The sequence below is a fragment of the Pelodiscus sinensis genome, chromosome 16, assembly GCF_052426305.1.
Source record: "Pelodiscus sinensis isolate ZL-2025 chromosome 16, ASM5242630v1, whole genome shotgun sequence".
Lineage (NCBI taxonomy): Eukaryota > Metazoa > Chordata > Testudines > Trionychidae > Pelodiscus > Pelodiscus sinensis.
In genome coordinates, this window is record NC_143067.1 from 7045612 (window position 1) to 7060959 (window position 15348).

The following is a 15348-nucleotide window of genomic DNA, read 5'->3' on the forward strand; positions in this document are numbered from 1 at the left end:
ATTTTAATCGCGGCTTCATTTCCCTCTGCCGATCTGGCTAATCTACATGCCTCCGTCGACGGAGGCATGTAGTCTAGACACACCCTAAGATAAAATGACGCATTTTTCTCCTCTCCCAGATGTCACACATTTTACACTACAGAACAGCAGAGCCATCTACAGTAGACATGTTCCTTATCAAACCACACAGAGCACATCTGGAAGGGCTTGATGGCCACTTGGTCATCTCCAGGATGTGTGTCAAAGCCCCAAGATAAAGATTTTTGTAGCCTGCCTTTGTCACTCAGTCAGGGAGAGGTTTGATAAAGGTTCCTGCTTTTAACAAAGAGCAACTGAAAAAAAGAACTCCTGTACTGTTTGCACTGTAACACTGTAGATAGTGGTAATGGTGGCACATTACAACCAGAATCACGGACAGCTGTTTGTAACTGCTTTTAGGTCTGAGTAAGGGCCAACATAAGCTTCATGACAGCACATAAGTTATGCTTAGGTTATGGTAAGCATATACTTCTAGTGCAGAGGGCTAGATAATCTGATCTTCACATTTTTCCTGCTCCAGAAGCCTACAGCTATTTTTTTCCAAGTCACTGGTAAACACACTGAGCTTGCTCCTGAACCCTTAAAAGTTGTGTGTCTACTGCAACGATCTGAGCGGTCATTCTTTGGTTGATTTCGCCATTAAAAATAACTTACTGGATGTAAAAATTGCACTCAGTAGTGTCCTAGTCTCAATAAAATGTGAAGCAGCAGTATTTTCTCTTCAGTGACCTACTGACCATCTCCTACCCATCCTAGAGTGCCATGCATCATAACCTCCATGATCCAACGCAGATTTAAGATGACATAAACTGTTAACCAAGCCCACATGAGCTATAATATGCTGCATTTCATCTCAAGAGGCACATACATTCTTAAGATCCATTGCCTCCCAAACGGGGTCTACAGAGCAAAGCATTATTTTTAGTCAAGGGGGATAAACCCCCAAACAGTTACACCTGTGAGTGCCTGGGGCTAAAGAAAAATTGAGAGTCTAATAGGAGCTGGAAAGAAGAGACGAGTGTATCATGCTGCTGCAACAGATGGCTCCTGCAACAGAAGAGAAAAGAGCTCTGGAATGTTTGCTCACTAATTGCAGGCTACAAGTACCAGAGAAAGGGTTTGTTCTGCGGAGTATTTAATATCGGCTTCATGGGACTGATCTGGAGAAGAGGAAAGCCGGCGTAAAGGTTTGGGCATTTTTGTTGGCAATGCTAATGTGACCTCAGCAAGGGCTAACACAGGTCTAGTGATGGCCTTCTCTGTGCTGAACTTTGTGCGGTAAGTTAAACAAGCATGTGGTGGTGTGAGAAAGCCACAGACTCACACAGTTGGCATTAAAGAGAGCAGATCAAATCATCCAACAGCTTATTTCCCTTCCCTGCGCCCATGCAACCTCCTCCTCCTTTCTTGGCTGGAATGTGTGGCACGTGTCTACATCACAAAGGAGGTTTCCCAAACCATTTCAACAGGATGCATTCTGTCACGGCAAAAGAGTCAATCCCATGGCCACCTTTTGGACCCAGCTGTTGGAAGCCGTTATGGGAGCAACGGGCCAAGGCTGAGCTCCACATGATGGGTGAGCCAGATGATCTCAGAACTCTGATCGCCCTCCTCACTGGGGCGGATTGGAGCGGCAAGATTTTTAAACTCGTGCTTCATCTTAAAGCTCACGGTCACTTCGCCCTCTTCTTTCTGTGGAGCGACCTTGATGAAAACTCCCACCTTGTTGGCCTTTCTGAAGGCCACAATGCTGCAAAGAAATAAGCAGAGTATTAGAGCAGCCAAGGTCTGGGTAGATCTCAGGGTTATTTTACCACCAAATCACAGCGATGTGATTTCTAGTGGTGTACACACTGCTTGGAAAGCTAGCATGCTTTAGAGAGCCGGCAGCTGGCACAGCTGCTTTCAATCTGAAAGGTGCCATGACAACGCACAACCTATCGAGACGGGAACGGGTTCAGGACAACCCATACCGCAGACAGGAAAACCAGACATTCCGCTTTGCTCAAGCTGGACAAAAGCCGACGTGCTGAGAAACAGAAGAGGAAGTGGCGGAATATAAGCAAGTTCTACGTGCCAAGCTATCCCGCACAAATGAAAGATGGAAAACTCACTCAGGGTCATCTTGAAAGTCCTGAGGTTCGGCCAACTCATCATATTCTGCTGCAGCATCTTTGCCAGCTAGGATTAGCTCCTTGGGAGGAACCACCACCTGCAAGACATGGACATGGAGAAGGGCAGTGCTCAAACACATCCCAACGCCTGCACAGCAGCCAGGCACTCCCTTCTGAATGCTCATCAAGCCAGAGGGCACCCCCAAGCAGGGATGTAAGAGTATAGTCGATTAACCAGTAAGCAAAAGCTTATAGGTTAATGCTATAGACTACACGCATTCCCCCCGCATCCCTGCCAGTACATTTTTTAGCAGCTGGCCAGCAGCACGACTCAGTCCTGGCTTGCGACGGGTCCAGGACCTACCATGCTGCAGCTTTCCATGTAAAGTGTATTAGGAGCTGGGCGGGCAGGCAGCCCGGCTCAGTTCTGGCTCATGCCAGGTCCAGGAGCTCAGATTCCCCACCCTGGACAGGGGCTGCTGCCACCCTGTGCTGCTGCCTCTGTATCAGAGGCAGCAGCACGGAGCAATAGGTGGCCAGTCCGCATGGGGATCTGGTTTTTAAACTGGCTCCCCTCATGGACCAGCTCCCACCTGGCACCCCGTGCTGCTGCTTCTGATACAGAGGCAGCAGTGTGGAGTGGCAGGGGCAACTTGGGAGTAGGGCCAGAGCGCACTGGCTGCTGGCCCTACCCCTGAGGACTATAGAATAGTCGGGTAACTGATAAGAATTCATGAGGTTAATCAACTATTCAATTAACCGATATTTAACATCCCTACCACAGAGGGAGAAGAGAAGAGTCCTCTGGTTTTCCTCCACCCTTTCTGTTTCCTCCTTATCAAATGGTCCCTACCACACTGTTCCCTTGGATTAGAAAGTTACCTCTTCTGAGTTACGGACCCTGATCACGAACACGTTGAAGGTGTTTACAACTGTTCTCAAAACCGTATAATGATGATATTAAAGCACTAGTAGGTTTAATATTTGAATCTCCCACCAAATGAGTGCGAGACTTGGCTCGAACTGAGGTAAACGATGCCTCCTGTAGCTTATGAGAAATTGGGTGCGCCTTAACCCAGCCCATAGGAAAGCTGAGAATGCTGGAATAGGCCTTTGCGTTTCAAATTGTACAGCAAGAAGGTGCACTACCTTAGCAGTGCTGTTGATGTTATCGGGGTCTCCCTCCTCACACTCCATCAGGGTAACGTGGGTGAGGTTTTCCACTGGATTGGTCAGAGTCAGAAGAACTTGGCTCTCCTGGTGAGATACAAAGGCAGGGCACATAGTTGACGAATGACACTGAGAAAGCAGCTTTGACCCTTGGAGAGCTGACTTCAGGCTGACTGATGTTGCCTTCAAAACTATGTCACATTAACGCCATGAAGATCTACAGACTACTCCTGTGACCTACACCATCCATCGTCCTCATGGGATGCAGGGTTGCTATGCCCGGCTACACTTATAAGGGGCACTTCCAGCTCTCTATTACAAGTTTAGAGAATGAAAATGTATGCTAGGAATTTACTCCTGTTCCCAACATACCAGTACATCTGTGACATTCACCACTATCGGAACATACCACAGTCCACTCATTGGAGACTCTTTCCCCACCCTATCCCATCCCAAGATAAGGCACACCAGAGACAGATCTTGCCACCCCTTGGTTATGGTGCCTTCTCTGAACTGCCATAGCTGCTGTTTAACTCCGTTCCACGTAACTATGAGATACAGGAAGTTAATGCCATCAACAAGCCTAGTCCCTCATCCTGCCAAAGGACCTTTTGAAAAACACTGAGGGCTCAACATGCACTCTACTGTCCACCCTGAAGGGGGTCAGAAAAGAGGAGCACTGACCTTCATGTAGCGCAGGTTGGGAATGGACATAATCCTCACCTCAGGGATGTAGTTGCTGCAAATGAAAGACACAAATGTGAACTGGCTCTCAGCTCTGCCAAGAGCCCACCTATAGGGGAAGATCCTTAACTGATGTGGTGAGGCCACAGACTTCCGTTGGTTTAAAATCATACGTTGCAAAGGGGTTATACAGAACAGGCAACGGCCAGTGCCCTACAAAGAGCAAGGGCATCCTTATTTTTGTAAACAAGAGCTAATTTGCTTTTTTTCAAGATGTTTAAACTCTTAGTGAATTGCCTTTCATTTGGTACATTAAAGGGGGAAGTGGAATTTCAAAGAACTTAATGTTAAAACTTAAAAATCAACAAATAATCTAGTGGCACCTTAAAGACTAACAAAACATGTAGATGGGATCATGAGCTTTCGTGGGCACAACCCACTTCTTCAGATGACCGGAGTGTTAGAAGTCCAGATCCAAGAATAAATTGGGGGGGGGGGGGGGGGGGAGAGGAGGGAAAGAGAAGGAAAAAAAGGGAAAAAGGAGGGGGGAAAAGCGGTGGGGGGGAGAGAGAGAGTAGATAAGCTTCAGAGAGGTAGCCTAGTTAGTATGTAACAGGAAAAACTAAAACAAACAAACAGTCTAGTAGCACCTTAAAGACTAAATAGTTACAAGAGGCTGAAAAGAATCATTAGCACCTTCATTGTTTGGTTGGTTAAGTCATTAAGATGTGGAAGATAATGTGGGAGGAGCCATGGGATATCCCTGTTTATACCATTTGCATAAGAATGAAACTTGTGAATGAAGTTAAGTTCCAACCCTTCTCTGTGTATTTGGCTTGTGAAATTGGTCTGAAACAAAACATGACTTGGAGCTCCATTAATGAGTGTCCAGGAAGATTAAAGTGTTCTCCAACAGATTTTTGTGTATTGCCTTTTCGGATATCTGATTTGTGTCCATTAATTCTTTCCCGTAGAGACTGTCCAGTTTGGCCAAGATACACTGCAGCGGGACATTGCTGGTATTTGATGGTATAGATCATATTAGTGGATGTGAAGTTAAATGATTTTGTAATTTAATGTTGGTCTGCAACGTTTTAAAGGGAGTTTTTAACTAACGTTAAGATCACATGCTTTAAAGAGGTACTGTACAGCCAAGTTCTGAGAGAGCCCCTACTGATACTGCATTGAGAATAACCTCCGAATATATACCCTCTAGAGATACTAAACAGTTAGCCGATATGCATGAGGCTTACAGCTATGTTTACTGGTTAACCGGCCCTTGTGGGTGAACTTCAGGGGTGGTCAGCTGTGCCGGGGTGGAGCAGCCCCAGCCATGGAGGGCTAGCAGGCCGGGTGGCGGGACCCCCTAGCTACAGCAGGATCTCAAGGCTGTGGCAAGACTCCATAGCTGCGGCGGGGCTAGATGGCAGCCCTGAAGTTTAAACAGTTAACTGGTTAGGTGCTAACTTTTAACTAGTTAACTGTTGTAGCATCCCTAGAACCCTCCAGGGAATTAAAAAACAAAACAAAAACAAAAACAAAACAAAAACCACAAGAAGCTGTAATTGTCCCTGAAAGCTATGGATTCTACCTGAAACCTGTTTATGTGGACGGCTTCTGTGTTCATTTCCACAATGCCACCTAGATGACATCTCAAGGCTGAGGCATGAAAAGAGAACAATGTGTGCCACCATTTTTCATAGATGGTGCTTGTAGATCTACTTAATCTTTGGCAACTCTCTCTCCAGACACTGCAGACAACCTACATTTTTTTCCTGGGTTATTCAAGGAAACACTGCATGTCCACCATGTGTCCACAGCTAGCGTCAGTTACTGGGTTACTTTTTACACTCCCAGTTTTTTTCTGAATTTTTGACATCAAGATCATTGCTAGGCCTAAAAGAAGACAGGGTTTTAACTAGATGTTAACACACAGTAAGATACTGCTCCTCCCACCCAGCCTCCATTCCCATCATACTTACACAGCAACCAGTTGGATTTTGAATTTGATTGACGTTGGATTGAATTCTGGTTTACTCAGATTATGTTCACATTTCTAAAACAGAAAAGATATTTTACACATGGCCAAAACAAGCACAGTGTACAGCCTCACTGTGAAGAATAAGAACTGCAAGTGCCATAATTTGGATGTTCCAGTTACTAATTCTGTCAGCCTAAGGATCTAGTGAATCTGGTCCGGGCTGGTCGAAATTCTGAAACTGAAAAGGTCCATTTCTATCCTGAAAATCTAAGAACTTGAATTCTCTCCCCTCTCCAAAAAAACAGAAGGGACACGCAACTACATTAGTGATACTCCGACCTCAGTGGTTGAGGAGACAAATTAGTGATCAGCATTACCTCAAATGAGCCACAGTCATGTGAAATCATGGTTTAATTTACTATTGCACTATAGTGCCACACTTAGTATGACGGGGAAGCATTTCATTATATACACACCCCTATGCTATTATGCTATTCTCACAGCAAAATGACTGGCCAAGTATTAGTAATCAATTGTAGTTAATAAAAACATTTGATTGGTTAGTAACTTAGACTGGTTAATAATTAGGTTGCGTAACCACCACTGGGTGGATTTGAACTTGGAACCTCTAGAGCTTAGTGTAGGAACCTCTACAACTTTAACTATAAAACCAGCTAGATCTCAGCTTAGACTGTAGAGCTCCCTGGTTCTTATCTCTCCACTGTAAGTGGTCTAAGCACCACTACATGAGAGTGAACTACACCCACCAGGTGTGCAGGGTTATAGTTGCACAGTGTTTTAATATCTCATGCTGCAAAGAGCCACATGACACACATTAAAGAGCCACTTGTGGCTTGAGAGCCTCAGTCTGCACATCACTGAACTACACGATGCAAGGTTACAATCGCATCACAAGTCTGCACTAGAGTTCCTGCAACCCCTCCCTTCCGATGAAATGTAACCGTACTCTATTGGTTGTTGATAACACACAGCACTTTGATACACTTCAAAGTGCTCTACAAATATTAACTAATTAATCCTCCGCTTTTCTGGAAGTTAGATAAAGATTATCCCCCAGTGCCAGATGCAAAGGCAGGTGTGTTGCCCTAGGCCTTATCGTGAATCAACAGTTGAACCAGGAGACGAATTCAAGGCTCTCTCATTTCTGTGCCTGTGCTCAGCCCTCTTTCTTTCTGTTGGGACACTGTTTGAAACATCTGCTTGCAGGCCATATTCAAAGAGAATCAGTGTTCTGCACAGGGTCATATCAGTGCTCACCAACACTGCATTTGTTGACTACGTTTGGCTTTCTAGCTGTTTTTTTTAAAACAAAACATTGTTCTATAGCACCAGCCATTTGAGGTACTCCCAAGCAGTGTGCTCTAATGCCATCACACAGCTAGTTAAAACATGTAAGACCATGTTTTCAAAGGTATTTAAGTTCATAAAGATGCAAACAGATGCCTAGAAGGATTTTCAGATGTGCCTAAGCAAGACATCACTAGAAGTGCCTTTTAGCACTGAAACATGTTCAAAAATCTGGTCCTTCGTCTCCAGCTCAGGGGTGGTCAATAATTTTTAAAGGGGGACCACTTCACAAATTTTGTAAGTGGTCGCCCCAGAAAGGGGTGGGGCCTTGGGCAGAAGAGGCGGGATCAGGAAACACTGCATGCTCCTCCACCCACAGACCCAGATTAGCTCGGGATGGGGGAGCACATGATGTCTTTCTCCCCACCCTCCAGCCCTACTAGGGGCACGCGGCTCCTAGACAGAACTGCCAGCTCTAGATATGACATGTCCTTGATGGCAGGAGGAGACTTCACGCTCCTCTCCAGTCCTCGGGTTTTCATCGGCCTGGGGGCAGGGCGGGTCAGATCAAACAGCTTGGTGGGTCGGATCCAGCTCACGGACACTGTCTTGCCCACCCCTGCTCCAGCCATTGCCTCATGCTACCCCACAGGTGCAGTGGTCTTACTACGCTTCCCCAGGACCTGATCTAGTTGGTTGATGGGCGTTTGCTTATTTCATGAACCTTTACCACTTTGCAGGCTGGAGCTTTCAGAGACAATGTGCAGTTGCAAGTTAGTTATCCAGTGCCCCCCTCCCAGGCTATGTCTACACTCACAGCTTCTTGTGCGAGTAATATGCAAATGAGGCTAAGCATGGAATATTGCTAAGCCTCATTTGCATACCGAATGAGCTGCCATTTTTTTCAGAAGAGGCTCTTGCGCAAGAAGGAGCGTCTACACTGCAGGAAGAACGGCATTGTGCAAGAGGGTTTTTCTTGTGCAAGAAGGAGTAGTGTAGACGTTCCTTCTTGCGCAAGAGCCTCTTCTGAAAAAAATGGTGGCTCATTTGATATGCAAATGAGGCTTGGCGATATTCCACGCTTTGCCTCATTTGCATATTACTCACGCAAGAAGCTGCGAGTGTAGACAAAGCCCCACAGGTTAGGATTTCAAAGTGGAGGGAAATGTTCTCTATGTATCCAGTTACTTACCCGACAGCGCAGCGAGCGTTTGATCAGAAGGTGCTTATGGCGCGGGTAGAGCTGGGAAGCGCAGATTGGCTGGAAGTCAGGCTGTAGAAGACGCTGGTGCAGGGTTGTCACTGTGTACACATAGAAAAACAAAAATGCAACGTCAGTTCTCAACTGCTGCTAAGCCAGAGTCTCACTCAATCCTGCGGTATGTTTGAGATCACCAGACACTTTTCTACATTGAAGAAACTTTACAGCACTCTTCCAGTAATTCCGCTATTGCCCTGACCAAAAATATGAACAGTTCCAGTAGCACATGAATGTAAAGATAGGAGAGTTACGCAAAGAAAGAGCAAGGTCCTGGCATTATAGACAGGGCTCGACAAATAGTGTAATCTACTCGCCCGTGGCAAGTACATTACATCCCGGAAGAGCCGGCACAGAGCGCAGAACCATGCGGCTGGTGAGCAAGGCTCGCCGCTACTCGGCGAGCCCTGATTATAGACATAGGTATGATCAACTACAGCCTGCCATAAAACTGGGGACCAGATGTCTAAAGCCACTTTGGGTACGTCTAGACTACAGGCTTTTGTCGACAGAAGTTTTGTCGACAGATACTGTCGACAAAGCTTCTGACAACAAAGAGCGTCTAGACGACATCCAGTTCTGTCGACAAAGCAAGCCGCTTTGTCGACATCACAGTGTAGACGCAAAGGATAGTGTAGATGCAATAACGCCTTCTGTCGACAGAACTCTGTCGACAAAAGGCGTTATTCCTCATAGAATGAAGTTTACAGCCGTCGACAAAACTACTGAGTTCTGTCGACGTTATGTTGACAGAACTTAGCGGCAGTGTAGACGCAGGTATAGTTTTGTCGACAAAAGTCCACTTTTGTCGACAAAACCCTGTAGTCTAGACACACCCTTAGTGACTAGTCAACATTTATTAAGCATGAATAGGAAACAGCACTTGATCACAGCCTTGAAAAATTCTACTACCCCAGAGCAAACACAGTTTCCTCAGCTTTTTCATTATCAAAGCAGTGGAGCAGTGCTGTGTACAAAACAGAAGTAGTCTCTGATCCAAGGACTTTGCCCAGTTCAGACTCATGCACCAGATTGCCAAGAAAGTTTATTCCTAAAGCAGTACAGACTTGACACACATTTTCTGTTATGGATTTGAAAGAAGAAAGGCTGGACACTTGGTATAAAGTGTAAACAGCACAGCAGTGTGTTCAAAATAGAAAAGCTAGACTGTTGTGCTCCGACAGCTCCTCAGCCAATTCATAAATGCTTCCCAGTCGAGGTGAAATCCAGATAAACAACCCAAGAGTGTAACTGAACTATTTAAAAGTGATGCAAAAATAATGCAGCATTGTTATTATCAGGGCTCGACAAATTATACAATCTACTCGCCTGTGGCGAGTAGATTGTAACCCGGAAGAGCCGGGTTTGGGCCATCTGGGTTGGACAGCGCGGCTGGCAAGCGGGGCTCACTGCGGTTCGGCGAGCCCTGGATATTATAAAGTTCAGCATCCAGGTCTTTAATCTTAACAGCATAGCTATTTCCCTCATTTCCTGTTATTACTAACGAGGACGTCAGCTCTTTTCCTCCTCCAAATGTCGCCAGTTTTCAAAAAAAATTCCAATCATTAACAAAACGGAATCACAAACATGCAAGAGGACAGTCCTGACTTTTCAGACTCTCGCTTCAACTTTTCTTATTAGACAATGAAGTCTGACCTCAAGCATTTAAAAAGCCCCAGGTTTCATCATTCTTCACTAGTTGCACCATTGTACCACCTCCAACAATGCAATTTTTAAAGCCAGGCAAACAATACAACCCCCCTCAGGATCATTTAACACAGACAATGTCCAGGCTGTTCCCGGCGATTAGCTGGTGAAGAGCTGCACATGAAACAAAATGGAATGTTCTGCCATTACCCTCGGTTAGATTTATGGGTCTTGTGTAATAATCCTCAGGAAGCGGTTCTACTTCTTCTACAGCATCAGCAGGCTCAATCTTTATCTCCTTCTGGTCCTCTCCTTCTTTCAGGCTGACGCGAGGAAAGTGAAGACAAATTAGCAAGTCACTGAACACGGTACACATTTAACAACTGAAAATATTACACCATAAGAAACTGTCTGATTACACTACAAAAAAATCAGCATTGCAGCTGAGACTCCCTCTTATCTCATGCCGTTGTACGAAATGCATTCCCTCTGCCCCCGCCAGTCATTCTTTTAGCAGGCTGGCCAGCAGCCCTGCCCAGTTCTGGCTTGCGATGGGTCCAGGACCTACCCCTGCTGCAGCTCTGCATCTGAAGTATATTAGGAGCTAGGTGGGCAGGCAGCCTGGCACAGTTCCGACTTGTGCCGGGTCCAGGAGCTCAGACACCCACCCCCCAGAAGGGGATGCTGCCACCTTGCAGTGCTGCCTCTGTATTGGAGGCAGCAGCACGGGGCAACAGGCAGTCGGTCGGTGAAAGGAGATGGTTTTTAAACTGGCTCCTCTTGTGGACTAGCTCCTGACTGGCACCCCGCGCTGCTGCCTCAAATACAGAGGAGGCAGCATGGGGTGTCAGGAAGCTCCTTGGGAGTGAGGCCGGAGTGCACTGGCTGCTGGCCCCCCCCCCCCGGGGACTATAGAATAGTTGACTAACCAATAAGAATTCATGAGGTTACTTGACTATTCAATTAACCGATATTTAACATCCCTGGTATGCAATCACTGCATTTCATTAGCTTCTATTAGAGATCTCTGCAGTATAAAGGAATGGCAGGGCAGCCGACAGAATTGCCAGGCCCTTGGGCAAGGAATGCATGGGGGGTCCTCCGCATGCCTGGAAGGGGTGGGGCTGGGGCTAACCTCCCCCTGACAACCCTTCAGTGCTGCCTGGCGCTCCAGTGCGATTTAAAAGACCCAGGGGCTTCAGGTGCCACCGCTGCCACAGTAGCTGTGGCTGGAAGCCTCAGGCCCTTTTGAATCACTAGGCCCCATGGCAGTTGTCCCCTTTACACTCCCTGATGGCAGGCCTGCAGCGGAGTAAGTTCCTGGATGAGTGACAGCCTGGAGAGTCAGTAGAGATCCCACTCCCTCTGCCTGGCATTTAACATCTCTCCATCTACTCTAGAGATGAAGCCCTTTTGCAATATTATCAGATAATTCATCCGTCTCTCTGAAGCTATTTCTTTATTTCCCTATTTATCCCCTTCATCCCTCCCACCTACAAAGGACTGAATGTTGAAAACTCACGAGAGTCCAGCAAGAGCACTGATGGGTGCCCCAGGCCTCTGACGCTGGAGTCTGGTTCCAAGGCCGTATTTGTCCTACAAGGAGGGAAACAGTACCATCAAATCCAGATATGCTGGACGTCGGAACACAGCCTCCAGCAAACCTGAGTGTGCGACAGCGTGACGAGCATAAGGTGCTAAGCAAATGAAAGCAAACTGAAAGAGTTTCCTCAGTTTGTACGTTTTCTCTGCTACATCTTATTAGTAAAATATAAATAACTTGGGGGGGAAGAAAGGGGGAGCAGAAATATATTGTCAAAGACTGTCAAGCTTTAATTCTTTACTTAACTGAACAACTTCAACATGCTGAACTTGGTTGTACTTTTGAAGTCAACTCAGCTACAGTTAGCGTAGAATGTGGCAGCTCACTTGCTTTAAAGAAGTGGGTAAAAGCAAGCATGTTACAGACTGACACACTCTAGGCTGCCATCAGAAGTAGCGGGAGAAAGTGAAATACAGATTAAAGTTCTGTATGACACAGGCCCTGGCCACCTATCTCGAGGCATGGCAACACCAAGGGCCAGGACAGCTGAGGTGCTCATTGACTTACTAGATCTCAGCTGGAGAGGGGATGTGAAAGGTGGAGGACCCGCGGAGACCTAAAGAACCGGACTTCAGAGAAATGCTGCAAGGCTCATCCTATTTGGCAAGAATTTGCTTCCCCTAGAGCTAAAATGAGACGTTTTCATCTGATGGGTTGGGCTAATTGGTAGGAAGTTATTATTGACACTCATACGGGGCAGCCGTGTTAGCCTATGCAGAGACTGTGTCTTATCAATGCGTCAGAAAGTGCTATTTTTCAAATGTGTGTGTCTGAAGGACAAAGAAAGAAACCTAAGTTACTAACATACAAGTTTTATAATGAACCTCAAAATGATGTTAAAAAGAAACTATGCCAGTCTTCAGAAACACTATTGTTAACATGAGTGGTTTTTACTTGCACTACAAGAGTTAACACTAGCAGAACCCGGGAAGAGACTTACCACTACATGTATTGTGTGTTGCTGTGAAGAGGGCCCAAAAAAGCAGCAGTTAGCAACGGAGACAAAAAATGCAGCCATAAGACAAGAGCAAATGCACAGAGCAGGCTGGTTACAGAATTAACCGAAAAGTAGCAAGCAAATTCTGCTAAACAAAGTAAGCTTCTCTCTAGCAGTTGCAATAAATGCACGATTCGGGTTTTAATAAATTCTTAAGCCCAACTTCAGTTAAGACTTTTAGCGGATAATACATGTCAATCCTGCATTAGAAAGACAGTTGGCAAATATCTCATGAACCTCAGTACATGAACCATACAGAGAAGAATTAACTCTGGTATCCTGGCTAAATTCCAACTTTAGCATTCATGTTCTGTCTACTCTCCCTCTACATAGTTTCTATACAGAAAGATACTTCCTATCCTTTAAAAAACACACAGGTGCAGAGCTACTGCAATCGCCTCAACATGAGAAGCAGCTGCATTGCAGAGCCAGCTGAGCTGATCACTTTATGCACCATCTGTGCGGTAGATTTCGAGATCCTTCAGGGATTATTAAGTGGGGAGGGTGGAAACTAGTGAAATGCATGGAAGGAAGATTATTGATCTCCTCCCCACCATTATTCTGAATGCCTAAGTATAGGTTATTTCAATTCCTTCTTGATAGAGCTCCTCCCTTTTTCTAGCAGGCCTATTCTTCATCTAATCTTCAAAACTGAGGCATTTAGGAAGCCCTGCTCCTGTGCTTCACTGTAGGAGCAGCACCGTCCCAGCTCACCGAAAAGGCTAATGGCATGTAGTTTCGGCGTCGCACCAGCTTCTTACGGTCCCGCTCTATCTTCTCTCTCTGAGCCAGCTGCTGGTAATACTCAACTAGTTTATTAATCTGAAGGGGGAAAATAGGACCAGTTACGTACTGGGTGAAACACTGTGCCAGACAAGACAATAGCATTCATCCACCCACCAAATTTTCCTTCCCACAAAGTATTTTCTTCCATTGCCAACACTGGTTTATTCTGAAGGAAACACACTTGAGGAAATGGGCAACAGGAACAGATGTTTCATTGGTTTTCTAACAAGGCTCATCTCAAGACCAATTCTATCATATTGCATTACCCAAAGTTCACTTCCTCGCTACCGCAGTAATTGAGACTTTGCCATGGGTTGCATCCAATAGCCTGCACACTCTGCAAAAATCAGGGAGAATACTGCCTGGCCAGAACAATTTGGTGAAGTACAGTTGGCAGCCTCCTTCTCAGTTTAACAGAGGACGAGGAGAGTAAGATGTATTATACGTTGGGGACCAGGAGAACTCCAAGCCTGGAAGAGGGGATAACCAGGAAACGAGTTCTGTTCACACAGACAATAAACATGTTAACAATCTGCATGTTAATTAAAATAAATGCACTCCTGCCAGGGTTAATTCAGCCTTCCAACGTGGATTAAATTCTTTGGCACAGTTTCTGTGAGTCACTTTCCTATGAAGCCCAAGAAAGTAAAGTCACGTCTGACCTATGCTGTTAAATATTCATGATTGCAGTGTCATTGTAGCTGTTGGTCCAGGAACACTAAAGAAATAAGGTGGGTGAAGTACAAATATTTTATTGGGCCAACTTCTCTTGGTAAGAGGCAAGCTTTTGACCTTATACAGGGCACTTCTTCAGCTCTGGGACACTACTCAGAAAGTAGCGCAGCTAAACATAAGGCGGAACAGATTGTTACCATCAATAGTTAACACACATTGTAAGAAATCGTTCAGAGTGAAGTGGCCTGTTAACATCTCTGTAGTCATAGGACTGAAAAGGAGATTTTGTGGGTCACACGTCGCTACAATAAGCCAAACCACCAGTGTCTTTATTAAGATCATATGTAGTGTCTCGTGAAGTTGTGAATTTAGGCTCTCATCTTTTAAAGGTGTGGTGCAGCTTCCTTTGAGGGTGAGAACTGAGAGGTTAGATACAGAGTGATCGTTTTGTGAAAAGTGTTCACCCACAGTTGATAGGTATGTGCAGAACACATGGATTGTGAAAGGTGTGTTGTGCTGAGGCATTGATTGTTGTGGTAATGGAGGTGCATCTACAGGTTTTGCATCTCTTACGTTAAATACTCATGACACTCTTCATAAGGGTAGTGGTTTGGCCCTAATATATCCCTTACCACAAGTTCCTTGTGCCAGCTGGTGGCATTTCAACAAAGTAGTCTGCACAGTACTTTGGGATCGTTCAGAACAAGAGGTACTATACACACCCACTGCAGGATCTGACAGTTTCCAAAAGAGCATCATTCTCTGAACTCAGACAACATGCTGACCCTATGACTACATGTAACAGATGGTTTCTCAAGAGTAACTGAGATGATGATATTCACTGTTCTAAAAACAAGACCAGAGTCTTTCTGTCCTACGCCACTCCCCTTAAGATTTCAGCGTTACCTCTCTCCTTTACTTACCCTCTGTGTATGTGAATTCTCTGGCTCCTGCCAACCACCACTAGCTGAAAGAAAACAAAAAGCCAACAGTCCTGAGAAGGAGAGGAGGCTCAACATCAGTGTTTTCCGAGATATCACTGAAGATGAGAAGTTGTAAATTTCCAATTTTTTCATGATAAACAAG

The 15348-nt window shown here is 45.5% G+C and overlaps 1 protein-coding gene across 2 annotated transcripts in view; it reads right to left on the reverse strand.

Moving 5' to 3' along the window:
* DCTN4 (dynactin subunit 4) overlaps nucleotides 1-15348 on the reverse strand; it is a 23007-nt gene continuing 7659 nt past the window's right edge. Inside the window, exons 4-13 of one of the 2 annotated variants that reach the window (XM_075900565.2) lie at nucleotides 15186-15256; nucleotides 13516-13623; nucleotides 11724-11797; nucleotides 10412-10524; nucleotides 8489-8598; nucleotides 5990-6063; nucleotides 4008-4062; nucleotides 3303-3410; nucleotides 2154-2251; nucleotides 1-1789 (exon numbers count right to left, since the gene is read on the reverse strand). In XM_075900565.2, coding sequence (XP_075756680.1) covers nucleotides 1576-1789; nucleotides 2154-2251; nucleotides 3303-3410; nucleotides 4008-4062; nucleotides 5990-6063; nucleotides 8489-8598; nucleotides 10412-10524; nucleotides 11724-11797; nucleotides 13516-13623; nucleotides 15186-15256 — 1025 coding nt within the window. In that variant the 3' untranslated portion in view covers nucleotides 1-1575. The remainder of the gene's footprint in view (nucleotides 1790-2153; nucleotides 2252-3302; nucleotides 3411-4007; nucleotides 4063-5989; nucleotides 6064-8488; nucleotides 8599-10411; nucleotides 10525-11723; nucleotides 11798-13515; nucleotides 13624-15185; nucleotides 15257-15348) is intronic. The other variant, XM_075900566.2, reaches the window with a different exon arrangement.